This window comes from Falco rusticolus, chromosome 7, assembly GCF_015220075.1.
Source record: "Falco rusticolus isolate bFalRus1 chromosome 7, bFalRus1.pri, whole genome shotgun sequence".
Classification (NCBI taxonomy): Eukaryota; Metazoa; Chordata; class Aves; order Falconiformes; family Falconidae; genus Falco; species Falco rusticolus.
In genome coordinates, this window is record NC_051193.1 from 55,491,964 (window position 1) to 55,514,824 (window position 22,861).

General features: G+C 41.8%; 1 protein-coding gene across 4 annotated transcripts in view; it reads right to left on the minus strand.

Moving 5' to 3' along the window:
* The window catches only part of SPRED1 (sprouty related EVH1 domain containing 1), a 59,626-nt gene extending 46,941 nt beyond the window's left edge, over positions 1 to 12,685 (minus strand). The window contains exons 1-2 of one of the 4 annotated variants that reach the window (XM_037394227.1): positions 11,529 to 12,682; positions 1,143 to 1,308 (exon numbers count right to left, since the gene is read on the minus strand). Coding sequence is in view for 2 of the 4 variants with exons in the window: in XM_037394228.1 (XP_037250125.1) it covers positions 11,529 to 11,560 (32 nt within the window). In the remaining 2 variants the exon portion in view is untranslated. Of the gene's footprint in view, positions 1 to 1,138; positions 1,309 to 11,528 lie in introns of all 4 variants that reach the window. The other 3 variants (XM_037394226.1, XM_037394228.1, XM_037394225.1) reach the window with 3 other exon arrangements.
* Between the last annotated feature and the right edge of the window lie 10,176 nt (positions 12,686 to 22,861).

Genomic DNA, 22,861 nt, shown 5'->3' on the forward strand with positions numbered 1-22,861 from the left:
ACATATTAGAGCATTTCTGATCATGCTCCCTATGCAAGTTAAAGGCATACCAATACTACCTGGCTATTTAAACCTTGAGAAGTATTGGTCTGTGATTTACTGGAATAATTCACAAAGAAAGAGTTAGACCAAGAGAACTTCTCCTTTTTTTTACCAGCTTTGTTATTGCCGAAGGACATATCCCAAAGTCAAACAGAAGCAATTCCTGACAAAATTACTTGCTGAGCTATAATAAGAACTCATTGTGGAGGAAAGCAAAAATACTTCTTTGGAGAATACCATTTTTCAGTGTAAATAAAGACAACAGAAGTTGCATCCTACTGAAAACACAATACAAACTGGTTTCTTGGTTAATGATAAAAGCTTGAGCAGCATTTTTCAATTTAACTGTTAACACTGCATTTCTCAGCAATCAGATAAACTATTTTATTATATAGACAAAAAAGGGAATAATTATCTCAGCCAAGGAATACCAAAACTGCCAAAAAAAATCTTCTCTCACCAAATACACACTAGATCATAGATACTAATGCTGTAAGCAGGAAATTACAATTATGCCTTCTCCACTGTAAAACTCCTAACTATAAGTTAGACAAGACACAAAAAATGCAGAAAGCAGATCTTTTCTACTGTAGGATACTATAATTTCTGCACACTCTGACTATAATTGCCTTGGAAACAAATTGTGAAGCAACCCCAGAAAAGCTGGTCAAAATCACTCTTGCCCTTGAGAGGTGATACTTGTTCCTTCCTTTGACATGTGAAAGTTAATTAGGATACCTCTTGCATTCTCTACTGAAATGATCTTTTCCTGAAGCACAAGGCAGAGATTTGGATCACCATGCCTTATTTTGGGCTGATACATTGATCAAAGTTCATTGTTTGCACGCTGCAGCTGGAAGGAGCATGAGGACTTAAAGCTTACTTAAAGCTTTTACTTCATCCACTGAGCTTCAGTTGTGGGGATCAAGCTTATGGAGCACAGATTTGCCAAAAGAGAGAAAAGCTAATCCCATAGCTCCCAGTAGCTGCTCAGGCCCAAGAAGTCAGCTGAAGTAACAGATTTGGTAAATTTATTTCCAGTTATTCCACAAGTCTAATCCGTACATTTTGATTTTGTTCAGAAAAGAAGCTATACCTACAATTGTTGTTCTACTTCAGGAAGATTTGTTCACAAATGTCAAAGAAGTTGAATTTTCTGCAGTGGATAAGTCACTCAACATTGATTTTCAATATTTCTGTGATGTCTTCTCCTTTCACTGTTGAAAGAAGGATGAACTCATAGCCTGTGGGAAGCATTCTGTCTTTCTACAGCAAAGAAAACACACGTTTTTATTTGGGTTATGTTTTCCTTGTCCCAAAGTGGTAAAAACCTGGCTTCTTGCTAGCATTGCTCAAGGGTAAAACCCTGGTATTAAGACCTGTAAGGGTGCTTAGCAGGCCAGTCAAAATGTCTCAAAGGGACACTAACCAGTGTCATTTTCTGGAGAAGCTTTTCAGTACAAGCTGTACGAGAATGCTAAAACAGAGAACTGCTCAGAAAAATCCTTCCTAAAATGCTAAAGAGAAAACAAAACCTACAAGGATGGGTCTCTCTAAAAGCCAACACACTTCAAACCACAGAAAGACATGACACCTTCAGCAGTAAAAAAAATAATAACATCTACAAGTAACAAAATATCTAATGCAAGAAAGCTACAGTTTTAAAAAGGTACAGCACAGATGGAAAGAGAGAGGGGAACCTGAAAAGCTCCAACTAATTAGACAACTAAGCTTATCAGTTTTCCCCTAGTTAACCACAGCTTACTTCAGAAGGATAATAAAAGTCCACCACAGGAAATTACACTATACTGAACTACAGCGGTTTAAATTCATGTCATCTTCTGGAATAGCTTCCTTGAATAGACCTGTTCTTCATCCAGAATTTAAGTAACAGATGAAGAAGAGCTCATGTTTTCTATCTTGCTTCAGGGGAATGAACGTAGACGTATTTTCCCTTTGCAGGCAGCTGTAACAGAGAAATGAAAGGTAGTGAATTCCTGCACTGTCAACCTAGGGAGCTGAAAGAAAAACAAAACTGGTTTTGTATCAGTGTGAAATATACAATGTGCTTCCACAAGCATCTCCTCTAAACTGTGCAGAGCACTGTAAGTATATGGCATAAGGTATGTAGCATGGGATAAGGCAGCACACTACTTCTTCTGAAACCATTTCCAGAAAGTCCTCTTCACCCCCCAAACAACCTGAAAACAGTGAAGTGCCTAACCCCCTAACAAGATTCCCTCAGTCTGTCTGTAGCCAACAGGCTTCGGTGGAGGTATGGTCATGGACTCAATTTTCAGTGCCCCGGGCAAATGCTTAACTGATTTCTGCAAATCCTCCATTACCTAACCAGGGTTGTTAACATGCACGGTTCTTTTCTATCACCATAGTAACAAAGCACGTACATTTTAAGGTGCATATGGGGGCTCTTCTAGAGGATGTGTCAAGTTGAATACAGCTAAGACAATGTAAGATATTTTAAGCTAGACACGTTCAGTACAAATACAGAAAGCATAAAAGTACTGTGCTAGTGATCATCACAGGACTGTTTGAGCAGTGGTTACACATCCCTTAAAAAGTTTTCTAGAGGCTGAAAGAAGTACAAGACAAAGAAGTATTCACTCAGGGCATTTACGGACCTTAATGCATAAACCCAGCTGTGTAATAATAGTCTGATTTTAGACACTCTCTTGAACTTCTTGAGGAACCAGAGCAGAATATAGTAAAAAATTAAGAACAATACACTTTACCTCCCAGTTGCCAAAAAAAAAAAAGGTAAAAAAAATCCATCTAACTAGAAAAACATATATACTGATTAAAAAATGACAAGCAACTGGCATTTTCATTTCAATGAGAGCTGCAAGTACTTAGATGCCTGAAGCATGACACTTCCTGTAGAACACGCAAGCGACATCACAAAAAAAGCCAGGCTTAATGGTAATCCATGCATTAGTTGCCTCCACAGCAATATGCCCATGCATGCCAACAGCCTAACTGGCATCTGTGACTAGCATGGTAGATGCACATATCCTATAGTGGCATGACAACAGATGTAGTGATCACCTTAAAAAGAACCAACCAAAAGCAGTTCAATGTAACAAATGTGTTATTCCCTCAAACAATTTCTCTTAGTACGCTAGAGAGTGCTTCCAAACTGGGGGAAAAAACCCAACACCAAACCCCCAACTTTCAGATATGGATTAGGTAAATCACTCTAGGAGAAAAAGTATAAGGAACAGCACACTACAGGTCTGGATTGAATTACAGCAACATTACCAACATCTGAAATACTCCCAGAGTTGAAATCTGAAGATTAAAGACTAAAACCAGACTAAAATGCAGAAACAAACAAAATTCCCTAAGAAACTTGTTAAAACATTGCTTTACTTGTCAATGTTAGTATTTATAGAATTTTAACACTTATTAAAATGCAGTCCTCAATTACACAGCACCACCTGTGCATGATCAGAAGTTGCAGTCCTCCTCTCCGGCACAGGATGAACAGCAAATGAGGCAGGGGCTGAAAAAAAGAAAATGGGCATCTCCTAGTATTGAAGGTTTGAGAGCAGAACCCAGGCAATCTGAATATATTCCTGGCTCTGTCTCATTATCAAAATCATCAAAATTCATACCCTCTGGCCACATTGATTATATTTGCACAAACAATCTCAGTTCTTAAGTTTGGAAATTCTCAAACATTTAATTTTACAACTTTGCATTCCCTTGGCACACTCATTACGTACCATTGGTACCAGCAATCGTAATTTCTTCTACAGTTTGGTTGGGTTTTTTTTCCCCCCTAAAATCTTGCAAAATTAAAGTAAGAGAAAGCAACCACAACATTTTTTTGCAGAATATTGACAGCCCAGATCAGTAGCATTAGAACTACAAGTGGAACTTGAGATTATTGCCTCCTGAAGTGTGCAAACATACCTATCTATCCCAAGTCTACCCTACTAGGAAACTTCCAGTCTGTTCTTGGTCCTAAAGGGAGCAAAGACCAGTGATTAGCAACAGTAACTAGTGCTTAAAAACATACAGGTTTAGAACAGCCACTTACATAGATTTAAAAAACAAACATACAAACAGGATTTCCCACTTTAAATCCTGAATTAGCTTCTTCACATCTTTCAAAAACTTGTTCCTTTCTAAGGCTCAAAGTATACTGGCCTCAATCACAGGCTTCAAATTAAGGCATGCTGTACTGGGATCCAAGAGTAAGCATACCACGCACAGAAATACCTAAGGCACAGAGTATTTTATCACATCACAGGCTGAACAGTTCCTAGGAAGCTAAATAAAAATTCCTAAATCAGAACAGGCTCTGCACTCCCATCTTTCACTACCCTTAATCCTTTCAAAAGGTTAGAGAAAGCACTTCTGCCCACATGGTTTATACCACTCCACCAAAACAGCTCTGCACAATTTCCGAAAGAAAAAAACCCAAGCAGGCATCCTCACTGAGAGTTGTATCTTACCATTTCTGGGTTTATTTAAGCAAGGCAGGCAGTCTCAGAAACAGTTTTTAATAAACCTGACAGTAGCTTTCAGTAATTATTTGTTTTATTAATAAAATTCTTTATGTTCTTGTTGCTATGCTTGTTTATTCACAGCATTTAACATTACTGAAACCAAAATAAATCAGTTTCATTTTTGCTTTGACAGATTTCAGTTAGTGTTGCAACTCATCGTTACAAGTTCAAAGAAAAAGGGTAATTTCAACAGTTGTCAGATCATCTTGGGGGAGATCTATTTATTCAATACTATTTTTCTGGAGAAAAAAGGACAACTCTTCTGTTGTTATGATGCCTGCTCTCGCAAACCATTCAAGTCAAACATCAGCTCACAGAATTTCTTCAGGGGTTCTGAACAGGTGTTTGACTTGCTGTAGCAGAAGTACGGATTACAAGACTTCTTCACCTAACTAAACATCACAAACAGCAGTAGTCAAAATTTTCAAACACAAGAATGAATACACGGGGGGTGGGAGAGGCGAGAGATCATTACCACCTCACTGTTAAGATGGTTAGATGTTTCAGCAGTACCACATTTGGTGCATTCTTGTGTAAGGCACCATGAAAAATATTTTCCTTCTGAATGGAAGTTTGGTATCAGGCAGCAATGCAGAATGCAGCACAGTCACTGCTCAAGTTTCTATGGCCTATTTTCCCAGTGTTCAATTGAAGTATTTACTGTCATGTGACAGTGAGTTCTTAAAAGGAAAAAATGCTTGTGATCTCCTTGCATATACAGATGCATTTATCGTCATTATATTGAGACTTTTTTATTATTATAATTTATTTTCCACACCTCATTTGGAGCACTGGGAATTAGGGCCTGCAACTGTGTGTAGTTAGCCAGTTATTATTTAATCAGAGCCACATTTATAAATAATTTTAGTATTCAAAGCACTTAATGCACATTTGCTGTCCCTTAGCACAGCTAAAGATTTGTTGGTCTTTTTTTTTAAAAAAAAATCTTTCTTGATATACATAGGAGAAAAACAGTAACTATAAAGCACTGAATATAAATGAATGAATGTATTTTAACAAACTGATATCACAGATATCAGCGTTAACATTATGTAAAACCTAAGCTTGAAAAGATATGAAAACACATGCACTTAAAATATCTGCTTACTTCCTACCAGTGCTGTTCAATACCACCGTCTTAGAGACCGATTCCTATTACAGATATTTTTCAAGTGAGAGAGATACCATGTTTGCTCTAGTACCATATACCATAAAGTATGTTAATTATATAAAAAATGATACCACCTCACATATAAGAAAACCACAGGGAGTAGTGCCAGCCAACAGATTTTACTAGATTATAGCCTAAGGACTAGTGACAAAACAATTTTTTTTCTCTTACACAGTACAGGAAAAGCAAGCACAACAAAAGTATGTATTTTATTGTCTTAAGCCTAAAAACTTATGTTAATACAGCATACCAAAAGAGCATCCAGTTCCCTTCCCCCCTCAAAAAACAATCATCACTGAAGATTATTTCTGCTGAATATCACGACTGGTTAGAAAACACACCTAACAAAGTATTACAAAGTATAAAAAATGTTGCAAATATGTTTCCATCTTATTCAATTTTAATTTGGAATATTTGTACCACATTAGTCGCCAACAATAAATAAAACACTCCATGACTAGAAGTGCTTTCAAAAGGAGGAAGGAGCATTTTCAAGAGAGAGAAAGGAGGAACAAATTTCCTATTTTCAGAGACCATTTAATTTTTGTTTACAACCAATTTCAGCCATTCAGTAACTGTGCAAACTATGCTAGTTAAAATTTGCTCACTTAATTGTTGTTGCACATTAGAACAGAGCAAGATAGCTCGTTTTTAATATATCCATAAAGAAATGGGATCCTCAACAACATGGCAACTCCCAGATTGTCTTGCAAGTTCCTTTAAGGAAACTGCAACACATTCCAACTGAGAGAGAAGAGAGAGAAAGCAGACATTTAAACATTAAAACATCACCATTTAAGACAACATACCTTGTATGCCATACCATAGTTACTTTTTTTGAGTTAGAGAAGTAAAAAACCAAAAAAGACAAAATACTTCATTTGTTTCCTTTATAAACTTGTGTCAATATTCTGAAAAGTATTTTTTGTTTCTGGTGTTTGTCATATTCCATCAGGTCATCACCAATGCATATGATGTCTCCAGATACACACATAAGTGGGTAAATAACAAACAAAAATACCAGTGTTTAGCCTAAAAACCACCAGGAATGCCCTTGGCTTTAATCCTGTGACTTCTGATCCTGTCAAGACAAGTCTCCACTTTTGAAAAATACGCTGACATCCTGACGGTCACTTTAACACTTCAAGAACATTAAACTTTAAATGAACAAACAAGGGAAACATTCTTTAATTTTTAATTCAAATACTAGCACTGGCTCCAGTTATGCTGAAACATCCAGAAAACTTTTTTTTTTTTCAGTCCCACAGTAATCAAGGAATGTTGCTAAGGTAAACCTGTTTTTAAAAAATAAATAAAAAAATAAACAACACCCTCCCCCCGCCCTGACTCCCAGATTATGTAACACGCAAAATTACATTTAACCTTCAAAACAGTGTCATGTAACATAAAGCCAAAGAGACAGCAAGAAGCAGTTCCTAAGACTGGAAAAACCTCCCCAGGACTCTGTAAAGAACCATTCCCCCAAAAGGAAATATATCAAATTTGCAATGATTTCATATAATCAACTGCTTTAGAAGCATTGCTTTCCTCAAAATAAATGTCTTGCCTCTTTTTACAAATTCCTTACATTAAAAGATGAAGAATTCTAAAGTCTACATATAACTACAATAGCAGAAAGAAAACTAGCCTGCTAAAAAGTGTTAAAATCTTCCCATGACTAATAAAAGCAAACTAGTTGGATTTACTTTCTGTGATGATTTTTCATGTTCAACTTTCAGGACTTGGGTTTACAAACCCATTCAAGAGTCACAAGGAGTTCTGAAGCACAAATGAAATATAAACAGTATTTTCATAAACATTGAAGGAAGACATGAACATATCAAGTAAGTATCTTATTTTAAAAATTTAGTTCAGCTTTGCTTTTTCAAATCAACACTTGAAGATGTTTATAACGCCATAATCCAAATGTTGCTAAGCACATTGCATTAGTATACACTCCGTATTTCTTTGATTTATAATCTCTTGAATTAAATTATCTAGGAAAAACAGTATAAGATTACCTATATTTATGTAGACAAAAAATTAGCATGTGCAGTCTGAATCTGTAAAAATACAGTATGTGAAAACAACTCTGAATATAATTGAAGAGCACAAGCATTCCTTGAAAAAGAGGCCACCTGCAATACAGAGGAAAGTAAACAAGCCAATAAGCAGTGCTCCTACTTTTCAACAGCAGTAACTCAGACTCCATCTTAAGCCTGTCATCATTCATCCCTACTGAATGGGGAATATATAATGTAACAATTATTATGTTTTACCTAACACTGAAATGAGTTGCTTTTCTAGACAGCAATAAAATCTTCCACCAAAACAGGAATTTTGTACAGTGCTTGCTGACCTGTCTGCTTTGACATTATTATGTTGTTGCACGAACAGTGAGTTAACCCATGAGTCCACAAATCCTACTAATTCCTTCATTTAGAAACTGATAGTATTTTTGAACACCACACTGTGTTCATGCTGACCACACTGATTGCAAAACACTGGAGGGAAAAAAAATAATTAGCTGGAGATACAGAAACACTCTCATTTAACTAACACCTAACTGACAAATACAATAATATAATTACAAGAAAAATGTAAAAATCACCAAGAAAGATTCATCCGTGGCAATTACAATTTTACAAGGCTGTCTTCCATATGTTCATGACCGACAAGAAACCTACTAGTCCTTAATGCAGTTTTTAATTAAACCTTCCCACCACCATTGAGAATTTAACATTATCATCTGAGGTCAAACTCTAGACACCACAAATATTTATATCTTATTCCGTAAAATGAAGTTTTATAATCAAATAATTGAGCTCAATTACCAGAATATTCCCGGTAGCCACAACAACACAAAATGCATTGCAAAGTACCCGTATTTGCCCTTATATGCCAAGAGATTTATTAATGAATTCAAGGCCATTGATGTAATCAATTATACTGATAAAATTAAACACAGTAAACTTCTACAAATTTAAATCCATCATATATTAGATCTGCCCTATTTTCACAAATGGTTCATTTGGAGTTTCAATCATATTTCCTGATCATTTAAAGTGACACGCTTGTGCTATGAGCAAAATCAACCAAAGAGGAACGATGACTCTGGCCTCACCAAAAATGCTGTCCAAAAAAGCAAGTGAAACTGAGAAACATTTTTCTTACATTTCTTCTAATATTCTAATAACCAATGTAAAAAAAAAAATCTGTTATTTGAGAAAAAGCACTGTTTATAGTGCTTTGTAAGGTTACACACATGTAGCTTTATAACACTGAATTAACTCAAACCTAATACTGTATGTGAGCTTCCCTTCCTCATCTTAAGTAAGGATTTGTAACCTTTCAGGTATTCTCTTAGGTTGCACTAACAACAAAGCCTCCTCCACTCCACAAATGTATAATTAAGGATCACCTTAGTGCGATTTGTTAAGATAATGAAATAGTGTGCTCATGAGCAGTGAACATCACTATTTTTACACTGGCAACCACAAAACAGTTACATCCAACAAATCCATTGCCTGCTTCAGGGATCCTTCATCACTAAGTTTAATTCGATTTTATTTTTTGAAAATTTTCAAAATATTTAAAATCAAACATAATACACCAACCTCTGCACAGCTTATGCCATATTAGACATTTCTCTCTCTTCAGCCACGGCACAGGGTAAGGAGAAATGATAATAGCTAATGTACTGTAAAATTCTCAAAGTAAACAGACAAAAATGAACTGCATTGCTGATTTCTGTCAATTTAATTGTCCTCACTGCTACCTGTATTTTGTATTAGGCAACGTTTTCAGATGTCTCATTAGGTATGCCTGACTTCCTTCTACACTATGTTGATATACTGCAGATATAGACTAAGTTACCCAGAATGGATTAACATACTGTCTTGAAAACACGTTCATAATAATGAATCGGAATTTCAGTATTTTATTTTTGACTCAGTCTTTCTAGAGGGGAAAATATTTCAGCGTTTCCTGAATAAAACTCTTCCCTATTGAAATGTTAGACGGTACAGTGGAGAAGGTACTTCTGAACTAATGCTGCTTTACACGAAAAAGACAAACACAAACCGTAAAGATAACTCCAACACCCCCCACCCCCCAAGCTTCATGGTAACTTCCCATGCTCGCAACCACAAGCCCTCTTTCTGCAGCCCTCTCTGATAAACCTGCCGGCCTGGCTGCCTCTCCCTTCCCATGCAGGTCTGATCTGCGAGGCTGCTGAATGCAGACACTGTACTGCACTGTGAATGGACAGCCAGGTATTTTATGAATGGAGCGGATCACGTGCTCCCAGCACCTCCCCGAGCTGATATTTCCCACATAACTGTGTCAACAAGCAGCGAGCAGCACATATTAATACAGCAGGTCCCAGAGACCGTCCTCTGCCAGCCGCTGGCTGCAGGCTGCTCCTTCGCGCAGGAGCAGCCGCTTTGGGCACTCCGCAGGGCAGGTTTTGCCGCAGGTCAGCGGTGATGACGGCGATATTTTTTTTTTCGCCTTTTTTTTTTTTTTTTTTTTTTATGAATGGAGATTGTGGTATGCAAATGAGAGCGATTCACAAAAAAGGAAACATGGCGGCGGCGGCCCCGGCTCCCGGCCCCGCGGGCGCCGCAGCGGCTCCCGGCCGGCGAGGCCCAGCCCGCTCCGCGGCCGGCAGCGCGGGGCCCTGCTCCGCTGCCCTGCGGGGCTCCGCGCCCCGGCGGGGCTCCGCCTGCGCTGCTCCTCGGGGAGCCGAACGCCGTGCTCTGAGAAGCGCACGGGAGGTGCGCAGGCTTTGCTCAGAGGAAGGCAGCGAAATGGGAAATCCGTCTTTCCGGCCGAGGAGAGCCGCCCGACCCCGGCAGCTCCTCACCCACCTACCGCTACCTACACATACAATGGGCGCACGCTCCCTCCCCAGCGCCATGGCCGCGGCCGTCACCCGCATCATTCATAAAATCAGCCTGAGCAAACACCGACATCGCAAATCGTAACGCTAAAGCTCGGAGGCTGCAGCGATCAACCTTAAACTTCCCGGTAATAGGAAAAGTTTCAAAATACTTCATATTCGTTTTTCAATGCCATAAAGAACTCGTATGTTTTCTGACAAATATTTATCTCCTCCGACCCAAGACGTATTTCAAAGGCAGATTACACGCAGGGGGATACAGCCGCACACACACATTCTCCTTTGGATTTCCTCCAAACCAGTCACATTAAAAATATTAAGAGATCCTTAAACTGTCCCCTTCCTCTTTTAAAAAAATTAAGTCCCAAGTGCTCATTAAAAGGGAGGTGGAAAAAAAAAAAGGCTTTAGGGTAGGTTTAAGCTGTATTTACACTGACTGACTCATCCAATTAAAATTCAGGAGCAGTTTCCTGCAGGATGAAGCTCCCACACACTAGTTTCCATGTGAAATATCTACAAGTAATAGGATATTATCAGAGGTGGTACGTGCCGATACCACTTCGGGCATTCAAACCCCATCCTCCCCTTCCAAGACACCATCGTTACCTGCACCGTTTTCTGCCGAGCTTTAAATACACCACGCTTTTCTGGCCGATGGCTCGCAGCCCTTTTAAACCAAGCTCCTTCACAAAGAGGGAGCTTCTGGGCTTCCATGTACGCGAGCAGAAATGCGCAGTACGCGCACGGGGAGGCCAGGACACGTACGTGCGCGGGCAAAGGCCCCCGCGGGGCGCGGAGCCGGGGGGACGCGCCGAGCCCCAGCCCGATCCCGGGGCGCAGGGGAGAGGCACCGCCGCGGCGAGGGGGGACGGCCGCTTACTCGTTGTTAGAAGTCGCCGTCTCTTCGCTCATTTTCTCCTCACCGCGATCCGACAGGGAGACGGAGCAGCACCGACGCAGCCAGGGCGCAGCCAGAACTCACCAGAAACTTCACCATTGTTACCCCCCCGGCCTGCCGCCCCCGGCCAGGGCACGGGCAGTGCTGCGGAGTGAGGGAGAGGGAGGGGAGAGGGGGCGGGGGGGGGGGGGGGGGGGGGGAGAGCGATCTTTATCCTGGAAACACGAAATCCTGTAGTCCGGCGCCGGAGCGTTATTTCCCCTGTCTTTAGAGATGATGATGGTGAAGGTAGTGGTGGAAACAGCAGCAACAACCTCGGATCTTCCGCTCTTGAGCTGCTCCCAGTTAAAGGGGAACAAAGTGCTGGAGACAAGGGAGGGCTCCCCGCCGCAAAAAGCTGCACCGCACCGTCCTCCCGCTGCAGCTCATCTCCCGCTGCAGCCGCCTTCGCTGCTGCCCTTCTCCTCCTCCTCCTGCTGCTGCCGCCGCCGCTCGGCCGCCTCCCCGCCCGCCCGCCTCCCGCGCCCAGCCGGGGCAGGCGGCGGCGGCAGAAATTCCTCCAGACACCGGAGCCGGCACAGGCCGGGGCAGGCGCGGGGGGAGTTGTGTGGGGGAAAGGGGGGCAGAGAGGCTCGGCCGGGCTCTCCCACCTCCTCCAAAGCGACGCCGAACACTGCGGAGGGAGGACGAGCCGGCCCCAAGGAGAAGGCTGGTGACGGGGGGGAGGGAGGCGTTTTAAACCAGCCTGGGGGTGGGAAGGGGGGGGATGGAGGAGAGAGAGGATGCGTCACGGCTGTTTGTGTGAGAAGAGAAGCGGGGAGGGAGGGGAAGAGGAGCTGCCAGGGCGAGAGAGGAGCCCCCGGCCGCAGGACGAGGGGAGAGGAGGGAGAAGGCCCGCGGGGAAGTTGAGCGGCGGCGCTCCCTCCTCGGCAGCAACTCCATTAGCGGCCGCCGCCGCCTCGGCTCCTCACAGCCGCCTCCGCCTCCTCCTCACAGGAAAACTGGGCGGAAGCGTTGACTTCAAGCTCCTTCCGCCGCCACAGCTTGATCCAAAATAACCACGGGGGAAAGGGAGGAGGGAGAAGAAGGAACCGCGAGGGGAAGAAAGTAATCCCCTTGACCCAGCGCCCGCCGCCGGACGGGCCCGCGCCGCCGCCCTCACCGCGGCGCCCGGCGGCTGCCCTGCGCTCGAGTTTCCTGAAAGTAGTTCCCTCCCCTCCGGCGCTGCCTCACGCGCTTGCCGAGGAGCCGCCGCCGCACACGCACGCACGCCACAGCGCCGCGGAGGGATACGCCAGCTGCCCCAGCGCTGCCCTCCTTCCTGCGTGGGGGACGCGGGGCAGGCGCCGCGCGGGGGGCGGCCGCTGCCGCTGCCGCTCCGGGCACCGCCGGTTCCGGCCCCGGCCCCGGGCGGGCGCGCAAGGGCAGCGCGGCCGGGGGCCCCCGCTCGGCGCGGGGCCGCGCAGACCCCCCGGGGCCGCCGCCGTGCAGCCGGGTCGGTCGGCCCGGGGTGTGGCGGGAGCGGGCCGCTGGCGGATGAGGGGGCCCGGCCCGGCAGCGGCCGCGGGGCGCGGGCGGCTGAGCGTCGGCGGGGGCTGTGCCGGGCGCCTCCGCCAGCGGGCCGGGCTTACGCTCTCAACTACTTGTTGTAAGCCGAAGTGAATGGAACCGCTAAGCGTGGGGCAGCCCGCTGGGAGCCGGTGGCGGGGGGTCCCGCCGCTGCCGGCCCGCTGTGGCCGGCCCGGTGCCTCCCGCCCCGCTGTTGGCCGGCGGGAGCGCGGCGGTGGAGCGGGCGGAGGGCGAGCCGGAGGCGCGGCGGTGTGACCCGGGTCTGCGCTGGAGGGGAGCCGGGAGGGGTCCTGGCCCCGGCCCCGCTGCGGACGGGGTGCGCTCCCTTCGGGAAGGGAGCCGTCCTGTCATTAGCTCCTTCGCTTTGTAAATTGAGTGGCTCGAGGTGAGCGATGGCACGGGAGGGCGTGTGAGAGCCCGGCTTGGCCTCTCCCGAGGCACACCGGAGCGGGGGCGGCTGCAGTTGATGCAGGTGAGCGGTGAAACCCAGCCGCAGCAGCAACCAAACCCAAATCCCTTTTCAGGAACTCGGAAGGTAAATGTGTTGCTTGATCTGATGGGAAAGCGGAGCGGTGTTGCAAACCCCGAGGACTAAAAAATCATGAGTCAGACCATCAAGTAAATTAGATCATAATAAAAGATTATATTGCGGTTTTGTCTGTCGGTTGGATTTTGATTTCTTCCTGCCTGCTCTCTGTGTGCATGCTTGACAACTGATACTTCTCATTGTCCGAAATTTATTGAGTAAAATACTGTGGTGCTACTGTAAGAGGCATCATTTCCCCAACGCACGTTCATTATCCCTGGCTCTTCATGTACTTCCTCGCATTTTGCAGCTGCTCTCCAAGATCCTTCTCCGTCAAGTCTAATCCCACTTTGGTTTTTCCTGCAACTGGGATTTCTTCCCAGCACTGGCGGTGCCATAGGAGCAGCGATGAGCTGTTCTCGCTTCCTGTTTGAAAAAGATGGGGCGAGCTCCCTTGGCAATAGAAATGTGTCCGATTCCCACACTACTGTTGGTTGGCTGCTTTTCCCAAGGAAGGAGGAGACTGGAACATGGGAAATCGGGAGAAGAGAGTTTTCACCCATTTTGAGGGAACCTGGAGAGCTTCACACCATCACAGGCCAGACTACAAACTTCCATCATCTGTTGAACACACAGAAGCAGGGCAGTATTGCATTTAACAAGGGTATTTGTTAAGAAAATTCTTCCTTTTCACCTGAGGTTCAAAGTACACTTTGTCTATGGGTCTTGATGATACACAAAGATTTTTCTTGAAGACTTTTCTTACGTGATAGAAAACCATAAGAAAATAGGAGTGAGGAAAAAACATACACGGTTTCAGTCAGGTGTTTGTCATGGGGGGTGGTAAGTTAATGTATTTTAAACATAAATCTATTTTTATCTTACATAGCAGGCGAAAAAGGCACATTTTGTTTCTGCATACTTTATGTTCATTGCAGTACTCCTATGGATTGAAATTCCATGTTTCTATAAAAGGGTTCTACCATAAACATAATGGAACAATTATAGTAAACTGCTCTCACGCTCTGATAAAAGCCCTGTAACATGTTACAAGCAGCACACATCTCAAACCTGCAGTAATAAAGCTTGCTTCCTTTTCTGGGAGGCTTTTGGGAAAATTTCCAATTGTTTTGTAAAAACATTCTTTTTTTTCTAAAAGAGTACACTCAAAAATGGATCAGTTGTTCATGGCACAACCTCATCCAAATACTAAAAATACATTACAAACCCATTTTTGTACCATTTTACGATTCATATGAATCAAAATGAGTATTTGATAGGACACCCCTCAAGTGTTTTGAAACTCAGCTGCAGGGACATGATATTATTCTACTTAGCAATGAGAATCCTTTCAGAGAATTTCCTGTCTTGTGACTGGCAGATAATGTGACTTCCTGCTAATTTAGTTCTCATGTTCTACTGGCTTCAAAGTTGAAATATTTGGCATTCTGTAAGCTAATGGTTTTATTAAGATAATTTGATTAATATGATGAATGCTCAAGAATCAGCCCAATTTGTCAAGTGGTGGTTGTAGCTTTATTCACTGCACCTGAAGAAAGAGGTATGATGATGACAAGACCAACCATTAATCTGTGGTGTTTTGGGGTTTTTTTAATTCCTTAAATATATTTCATGTAAAAAATATTTTTATCATGGCAGTTCAATAAAATGAACGGGTTTCTAATATACCACAAAGAATTCCAAATAATTTTGGTCTCTTTAAGGTTTTCATGAGTGTCTTTATTAAGAATAAAATGTGTATTCAGTTGTCAACTGAAAATGTGAGACATCCTGCGACATTTATTTGTCTGTGTGGAGGAGGTAAGGGGAAAAGGACCCACCTGTGGTAGCTCTTCAATTTCTGCAAGCAGTCTCATGCTGCAGTTTGTGTAGCAGAGGTCTGGCAAGCTGCTTCTCTCCCTCCACCTTAATATCATCAAGACGACAGCAAATGTGCAGTGGTGTGTGTCTTGATTTTGAAACCTTGTTTGTTTACCTCTGCCCAGGATGGAAAGACTGGAGAGCACAATTCTGGAGTATTGGTGTCCCTTTGCCGAGCAGTGGTTGGTTTCAGGGCTTTTTTCAGGTTGGGTTTTTTTTTTGGGGGGGGGGGGGGACAGAAATAAGTGGTCAGGTGTTTTCAATGCAAATGGTTTATTTCAGAAGTAGGTTTGAGCCCTGCCTGTGCAATCAAGGCAGAAGCAGACTAGGCATGGGTGCTACCATTCAGAAACCTCAGAGAAATGACCACTTTGAGTCCCAAGTACCATGTGTTCTGAGGTACTGTCTTTCTTTGTATATTCTGTGCCTCTGCTTTCTGTTGTGACAGACTTTACAATTTAAGCGTCCTGAGCTGAAATATGGACTTCCTCTACGTGACCTGGAAAAGGAAAAGATACCTCTAAAAAGCTAAGCTTCTAGTACATTTCACTAGAGCAGCTGAAGTGCACTCACTTTTGGTGTAGGGTAGGTACAGGGATGACTCCTTAGCTAGAGACCAGGTATACCCAGTACAAAGTGGGGCAAATGTGGTTTAAAATTATGACTTTTTACATTGCTTTTGATGTTTTCCTATATCCAATGCCTACTTTAGTTGCAGCTTACAAAAACTAATGTGTATGTCAATGCCAATGCTCTGCTGTAACCTTTTGATAGCTGTGGACCTCTGAGCTGCAAATAGTCTCTGGCCTCGCTTCAAAAGAGACCTTTTTAAATAAGAAATGGGGAGGCGACGGTTACTGCTAAAGGACAATGAAGGCAATGTATATAATTATGAAGCCATGTAACAGAAGAAGAAATCTGTGTAAGCAAAATAATAATCTGTATTCTGAACTTCTGTATTTTTATAAATTTTACACATGTATGCATCCCAAACTCAAGAGCGTTTGTCCTTCTGTGACTTAAAAATGCTTAGTCTTAAAAATGCTCAGTTACCCAGGAGTAATTATGATGAGGCAGCAGTCTGCTCTATGGTACAAAGCATACTTACTTGACTAACTGGAACTAAAGCATTTCTCATATACTACCACTGAATGTAGAGCCAGCATACATATGGCCCAGTATGCTTATTCACAATTCCTTGACGCGTTTCCACATGTGTCTGTGAATGTCTCTGATGAAAGAGGTGCTCAGGAGTGGCCATGGAGTGTAGTAGGACTCTGAGTCTGTGGCAAAAGAATTATATATAGAAGATGTATTAGGGAGTTAGGTTGTGAGATTGAGTCACTCATTGCAGACCTTAAGTGACCAAATCTGAATTGAGGTTTTAACTCCTAAATATGGAAGTTTTGATCTCTGCCTCCACAAAACACAGTGATGCTTATATTTGTATCCAGATGCTAATGATACAAAAAAAAAAATGGTAAAAAAAAAATTACAAAAAAAAAGGAGATCGGGTGGTCATTCTGCCGTTTTGAAGAAAACTATTAGAAGTCATTTAGGAATTTCTTCTGTAATAGCTTTCATTCAGAATCCTCGTGTGAGTTAAACACTAGGTGGTCATTACACATATCTTACTAAGGATTTAGCTAAATAGAGCTGATGAAATCTATATTAGTATTTTTTTCTTTCAGCTAAGTCAGATTTTGTTAAGTTCTAACCAGAAATCCTGTTACTGCATACAAGATAAAAAAGTTGTTTGTTCTACTTGATGCTAGTGTCGCAAAAGATGTTTTCCAGCAAGATACAAAACCATGTTAGAGGGAAATCCATATTAATTCCAGTGTATTTGAGATGGATCTAACTCATCAGAATATCAGTTTCATAAAATATTCCAGTTACTGTTTTGTAATAACCTAGAAATATTTATACTAGATAGAAAAATGCTAGTGATTTTTGCTGCATGTTGGGAAAATAGAGACCCAGGTGGGAGTATGGGGGGAACAACTTGTGTGTTTTCAGATGTATCAGCTGTTGTACCTTTGATGTGGCTGGTGTGGCTGATGTTGCAGTTGGTGATCTGTGGTATCAGTTCTTCAGGAACTTTATCCTTTTTGAGCATGCTTACAGGATGTTTTGGGATAAGCATATGTTCGGGTTTTGTGATACCTTATATGCCTTAAGGTATGGCCTGCTAGGGCAGCATTGCCACTGAAAGAAGCAGGCTCACCTTCCTCCTGCTCTGCTCCCTTGCCTGTCTTGCACCTTAGGTAGCCCAAGTGTTTGTGTGCTGAGCAGTGAACTGTGCTAGGAAATTAACCCAGATTAAAATTAGTGTGGGAAATGATTAGTCTTTCAGTATTTCCAGTTAACCATGCAATTACATAAACACTCGTGCTCCTCCAAGAATGGATACCATGGAGGGGGAGCAAGAAAATGGTGGCAGTGCAAACCTGCTTTTTATGGAGGCAGTGGTGATATGTGCCAACCTAAAGTGTAGCTTGGTAAAATACCACAAAATTTGGGTAAATAAAAGGAAGAACAGAGACAATCTAAGTACACTGAAAATTACCGCAATCTCATTTGTTTGCTGATGGTTGTTTTAAGAAGTAGGTATTCTGTGAAGAACACACAAAAATCTTATTTAGAATCTCATTCTAAATTCAATATAATCTTTTATGTGTTACTCTTTTTTGGACTTTTTGGACTGTTATTTTCAATACTCACCTAGAAAATCAGGCCCCAGGATCCTCCAAAGGGAAAGTCCCAAATATATTCAGAAATTACAGTGGTACCTGCTGGCCAGCAGCTGTGGGCAGATTCATTGCAGTCATTTCAGTCTATATAAAATAGGAACCGGAGACACATTTCTGTTCCATATGTAGAAATGTGTTGTCTAGGGGAAACTGTGGTCTAATGCGCCAAACACAGAATGGCCCGTCAGCAGTTCTGTTTCTCCTCCCAGCCCTGCCGCTCCTGTGTTGTGTGATCTTTGGCAATTCATTTAAAAATCTGCAGGGTATGGCATGATTGAACAAGAGCTTGCAATGTAGTTGAAGAGATTTCAGCTGAGACACTGTGGTCAAGTGTATGCAGACTTTAATTCATTTCAGGGCACAGCTGGGAGATGAATTTCAATTTACCTCTGCAGGGAGTTAAAGCAAACCTGTTTCTTTTGCACTAAAATTAAAAAGGAGCATTTACACAATCGTTTAATATGTTCAGCCATGAGGAAGTTCCTACATCACTCAGCTTCCATGGGAGGCCAATTCTTACTCCACCCTGGTTTCTCTCACTTCTAGAAATGAGAATGGAAACATCCACTATATTTTTAAAGTTGCCTCAGAGATTCAAACTCAAACATAAGTCTCTCAAGTTTTTCCATTCCAATAGAAGCAGAAAGGAATCAGAAATGGATGTGCAAGATCTGAATGGTGTGTTTGCTCAAGTGCAAGTGAATGTTGCACATAGTCTTCACTTTAGAAAATAGACTGTGTGTTACCAGGATTGCAAAGAGAGAACTTGCCTTGTACCACTTCAGGTGCCCAGTTACACCAATGCCTTCTTCCACCATGCGTGTTATTGCCAATTTATTGAAATTGTGTAATACGAAAGAATGTTAAAACCTGAGACTTTCTGCATTGTGCTTATTTCTTTTCCTACAAATGGGCTTGTGCCACAAACCAGTGTGACAACTAAGCTGTATGTGCCATTATTTCTAGGAGCCACACAGAGTTGTGCTAAATTAACTAATGGCATGATTATACCATAAAACAAATTCAATTAAACTGTTATATGTGTATGCTGCCTCTTGTAGAAAAGGTTTAACTCAGGGAAGAACAAAAATTTAAAACAGCAATATAAACTAATTTAAAAACTCAAGCATCCAGTATAGAAGTTTTTCTTCGTATTTATGCTGCATGTTTCCATTCCTCCTTCTTTACTACAAAGCAAATTCATCCTTTTATTTTAAAAAGTCACCGTCTTTCTTCTTAAGTAATGGAGATTATGAATATTATTTTAGAATTCTAGTGTACTTCAGTTCTGTGATATTTTTAATTCCAATTGCCTAAGAGATTTTTCTTTTGCCCATGAAGTTCTTGAAGCAAAAATTCCTCTTGCTTACTTCCCCAATTCAAGCCCATCATGTGTAACCCTAGAAACTCCCTGCTTCTAGTTATCAGCACTCAGACTAGGATGTGTCTCTGGTTTAATAACTAGCTTAGACCAGACACCCAACTTCAGATGGCTAAACGAACCCTACTTATGAGCGCTTTCTATACTTTAAAAAACGATCAGTCTAGCAAATTGGTATAATACTCTAGGGTCTTTCAGATCCTGAATTACTCTGGTGTCTCTCAGCTGAGAAATAAAACAAGGTCCTGATTAGCAGTGTTTATTAAAAGCCCTGTGGCACTTTTTGCCTGAGCTGACTATAGATGGGTAATCACATCCATGGTTACATAACGAAGATAAACATTTCACGGCATTATAAACTCTCCTGCTGTGAAGCATAAGCCACCCACCAACTGCCTGATTTTAGGAAGAACCCTCTCTATTACATAAGTGTTCAGTATGGGGGTTTCTTGCACCTGCCTCTGAAGCATCTGGTACTTGTCACCTTCAAAAACAGGATTCGAGACTCGATGGACAACTAACCTGAGCCAATCTGGCAATTTTTATGTAACCGAAGGCCCTTTGTGACAGCAGGACGTGTCATAGTTCTCGCCGATATATCTGCCGAGTTCCCAGGGCTATTTAAAATGTGCATTGTATGTTCTTCCTTAAAAGCTCATTTTTAAGCTGCTTGATACAAGGTAATATTGTAGGAATCGCTATACAAATGTGCAAATGAGTGGGACTGTATTCATATGTGTGATTGTGGGTGACTTTTAAGTACATTTCTGTTCATGAAGAAGCAATGAATTGCTAGCAGAGAAAGTGGGAGTGCTATTACATAAGTTGGAGCTATCCAGGATATCTTTAACTGGTTCTCATAAGCTTTGTGCATTTTCCCTTTCTTCACAGAAAGGGCAGAACAGGTGTAACTGTTTAACATTGGCTGCACGTCACCCTAGATTCAACTCCTCCCTGCAGTGTTTAGCTAGTGTGGATTCCTGATCGCTCTCACAAACAGATCACACAAATGCCCCAAAATGCTTGTGAAAGAATTTACACAAGAGATCTGTATCAGGGGATTTTTATCATTTATAGGAAGAAAAATTTTAGACACCTTCTATTGAACTAATGTCTTTGATTTCAAAGCAATCTTTACATCCGAGATAGGAAACCTGTTATTTTTCATGAGAATGTATTGGGCTCTGGGACGGTAAATGTTCATACTTAAATCAAAGTATTTTCTTTCCAGCCCATATTTAAATCTCACTGCTGAGTCTGAGAGTTAATCACATGCATAAAGCTAAGCACATTCTTGACCGCTTTACGGCTTTAGGATACTGCAACTTGCTGCCTGTATTAAAACACATCTAAGCATTTCCTAAAGTCTCCTAGCGCACAGCAACGCAGTGAAACGTTTTATTGCGGGACCTTAACAATACCATATCTAATTGAAACGAAATGCTCTTTACATAAAAAAAATGGCAGCATTAGGTGCTATATACATGTTCCTTGGTAATGATATTTAATATTTTAAAGATCAGATGAATCTGAAACTCTCCAACCAATAGACTCCGTGAAAAGCTCTCCAAACATTTTCATCCATTGCTGTGGGTTCCCAATGTATCGGCTCTTTGTCTTTTTCCTGGTTGCAGTGATTGCAACTGTCACTGAGTCACACAGCTTGCTTTGGGCCTGCAGCCAATTTGATTACAACAACTTGTGAACCATAAAAAGGTAGTCTGAGCTCTCAAAAGAGAGCTGAATTATAAAGAAAAAGGACACACTAAATCCATCTGAAAAAGACTGGACTCAAAAAGTATTTTTGCATCATTCTCACTATTTTCTCAAGAAAGAAATTAGTTATTAATGGTGAAATTAATTCTTTTGAGATGTCACAGGCAGCTACAAATGAAAAAGGTTTTGAAGCTGCATGTAGTCTATCAGATGTTAAGGCAGTACCTCATTGTGCAGAGATCACAGAAACGCAGGTTTAGGGGCAAAGGCATCAAAATAATTTCTTAGTTACCTTCAGTGTATTTCAGTGTAACTTACTTCTCAGTAGAAGGACGGTCACCAGCCTGTGTAGGAACATTTGACATCTCCAGGGTGTAAACAATAAAAGTAACAAATTTCTTTATATAGTAACGTTTACATGGACGGTCTTTTACAGAGGATGGTAAATGTACAAGGTAGGAAAGAACTAAGCTGTTGTCTTTTGGGGGGCCCTGGAAACACTATGATTAAAAATAATATCACAGCCTTTTTGGATGATTGACTAAAAACTTTTCTCCCTATCTTCCACAGTGCAGCATGGCTCAGATAAATAATTTTGGGGAAAAAAATACTTCAGTTCCCAATGTTTTAACCCATATATTTTAATTGCATGAATTCAGTGGGGGTTGGGTGCATAGATAACTTCTAAAGGTTTCAGCCCATCTGGCAAAACACCGCTTCAATTTAAAAATTAAGTTTTGCATTAGGTACGCTAGAAGTATTTTATAAAATAATGAGCAAGACATTAGATGTATGAGACGCCACTGACATGAACACCTATGTTATATAATTTTTCTTCTGTAGTAACCAAACTTCATGTTAGAACAATCCAACTTATTTCTCCTCCATAATCACAGTGGGAAGCCGATGCCTATCTTCATTCCCTAATTAGGGGAAAGCATCCTCATTTCCAGCCTAAATTTATTCATGATCAGATTATACTCACGTGTTCTCATGATAACACTGTCTGCTAGCTTAAATAGTTATTTTCCCCCTTGATATATTTATAGTCCATCATGATGGGTCCCCATACTCTAGACCACAATCTTCCATTTTCTTCTCCTGTGTCAGGCTCTCCATTTCCAAGACCAGTTGAACAGCCCATCTCTGCAACTGCTATAGCTTCAATTCATCCTTCTTGAACATGAAATATAGGAATTGTGCAGAATAGTTCATATGAGGTATTGCCAGGGCTCTGCACTAACGCCATGTCTCTGATAGAGTCTATGAATGCATTTCTCTTTTTGGAAATAGCAGATTGGTAGCTCAAATAGCTTTATGCCCAGTTAATGTATACATCTCATTCTCCTCCTGAGTCACCCCTAGCTGAGAAGCTCAGATTTTATAGTAGAACTTTTCTTTCTGAATGCTTGAATTTGGCCTTTGAATGTCACTTATTTCTGTTACTCCAGTCCTCAAAGTTACCCAGTTTTTCTGGTGTGATATCCTC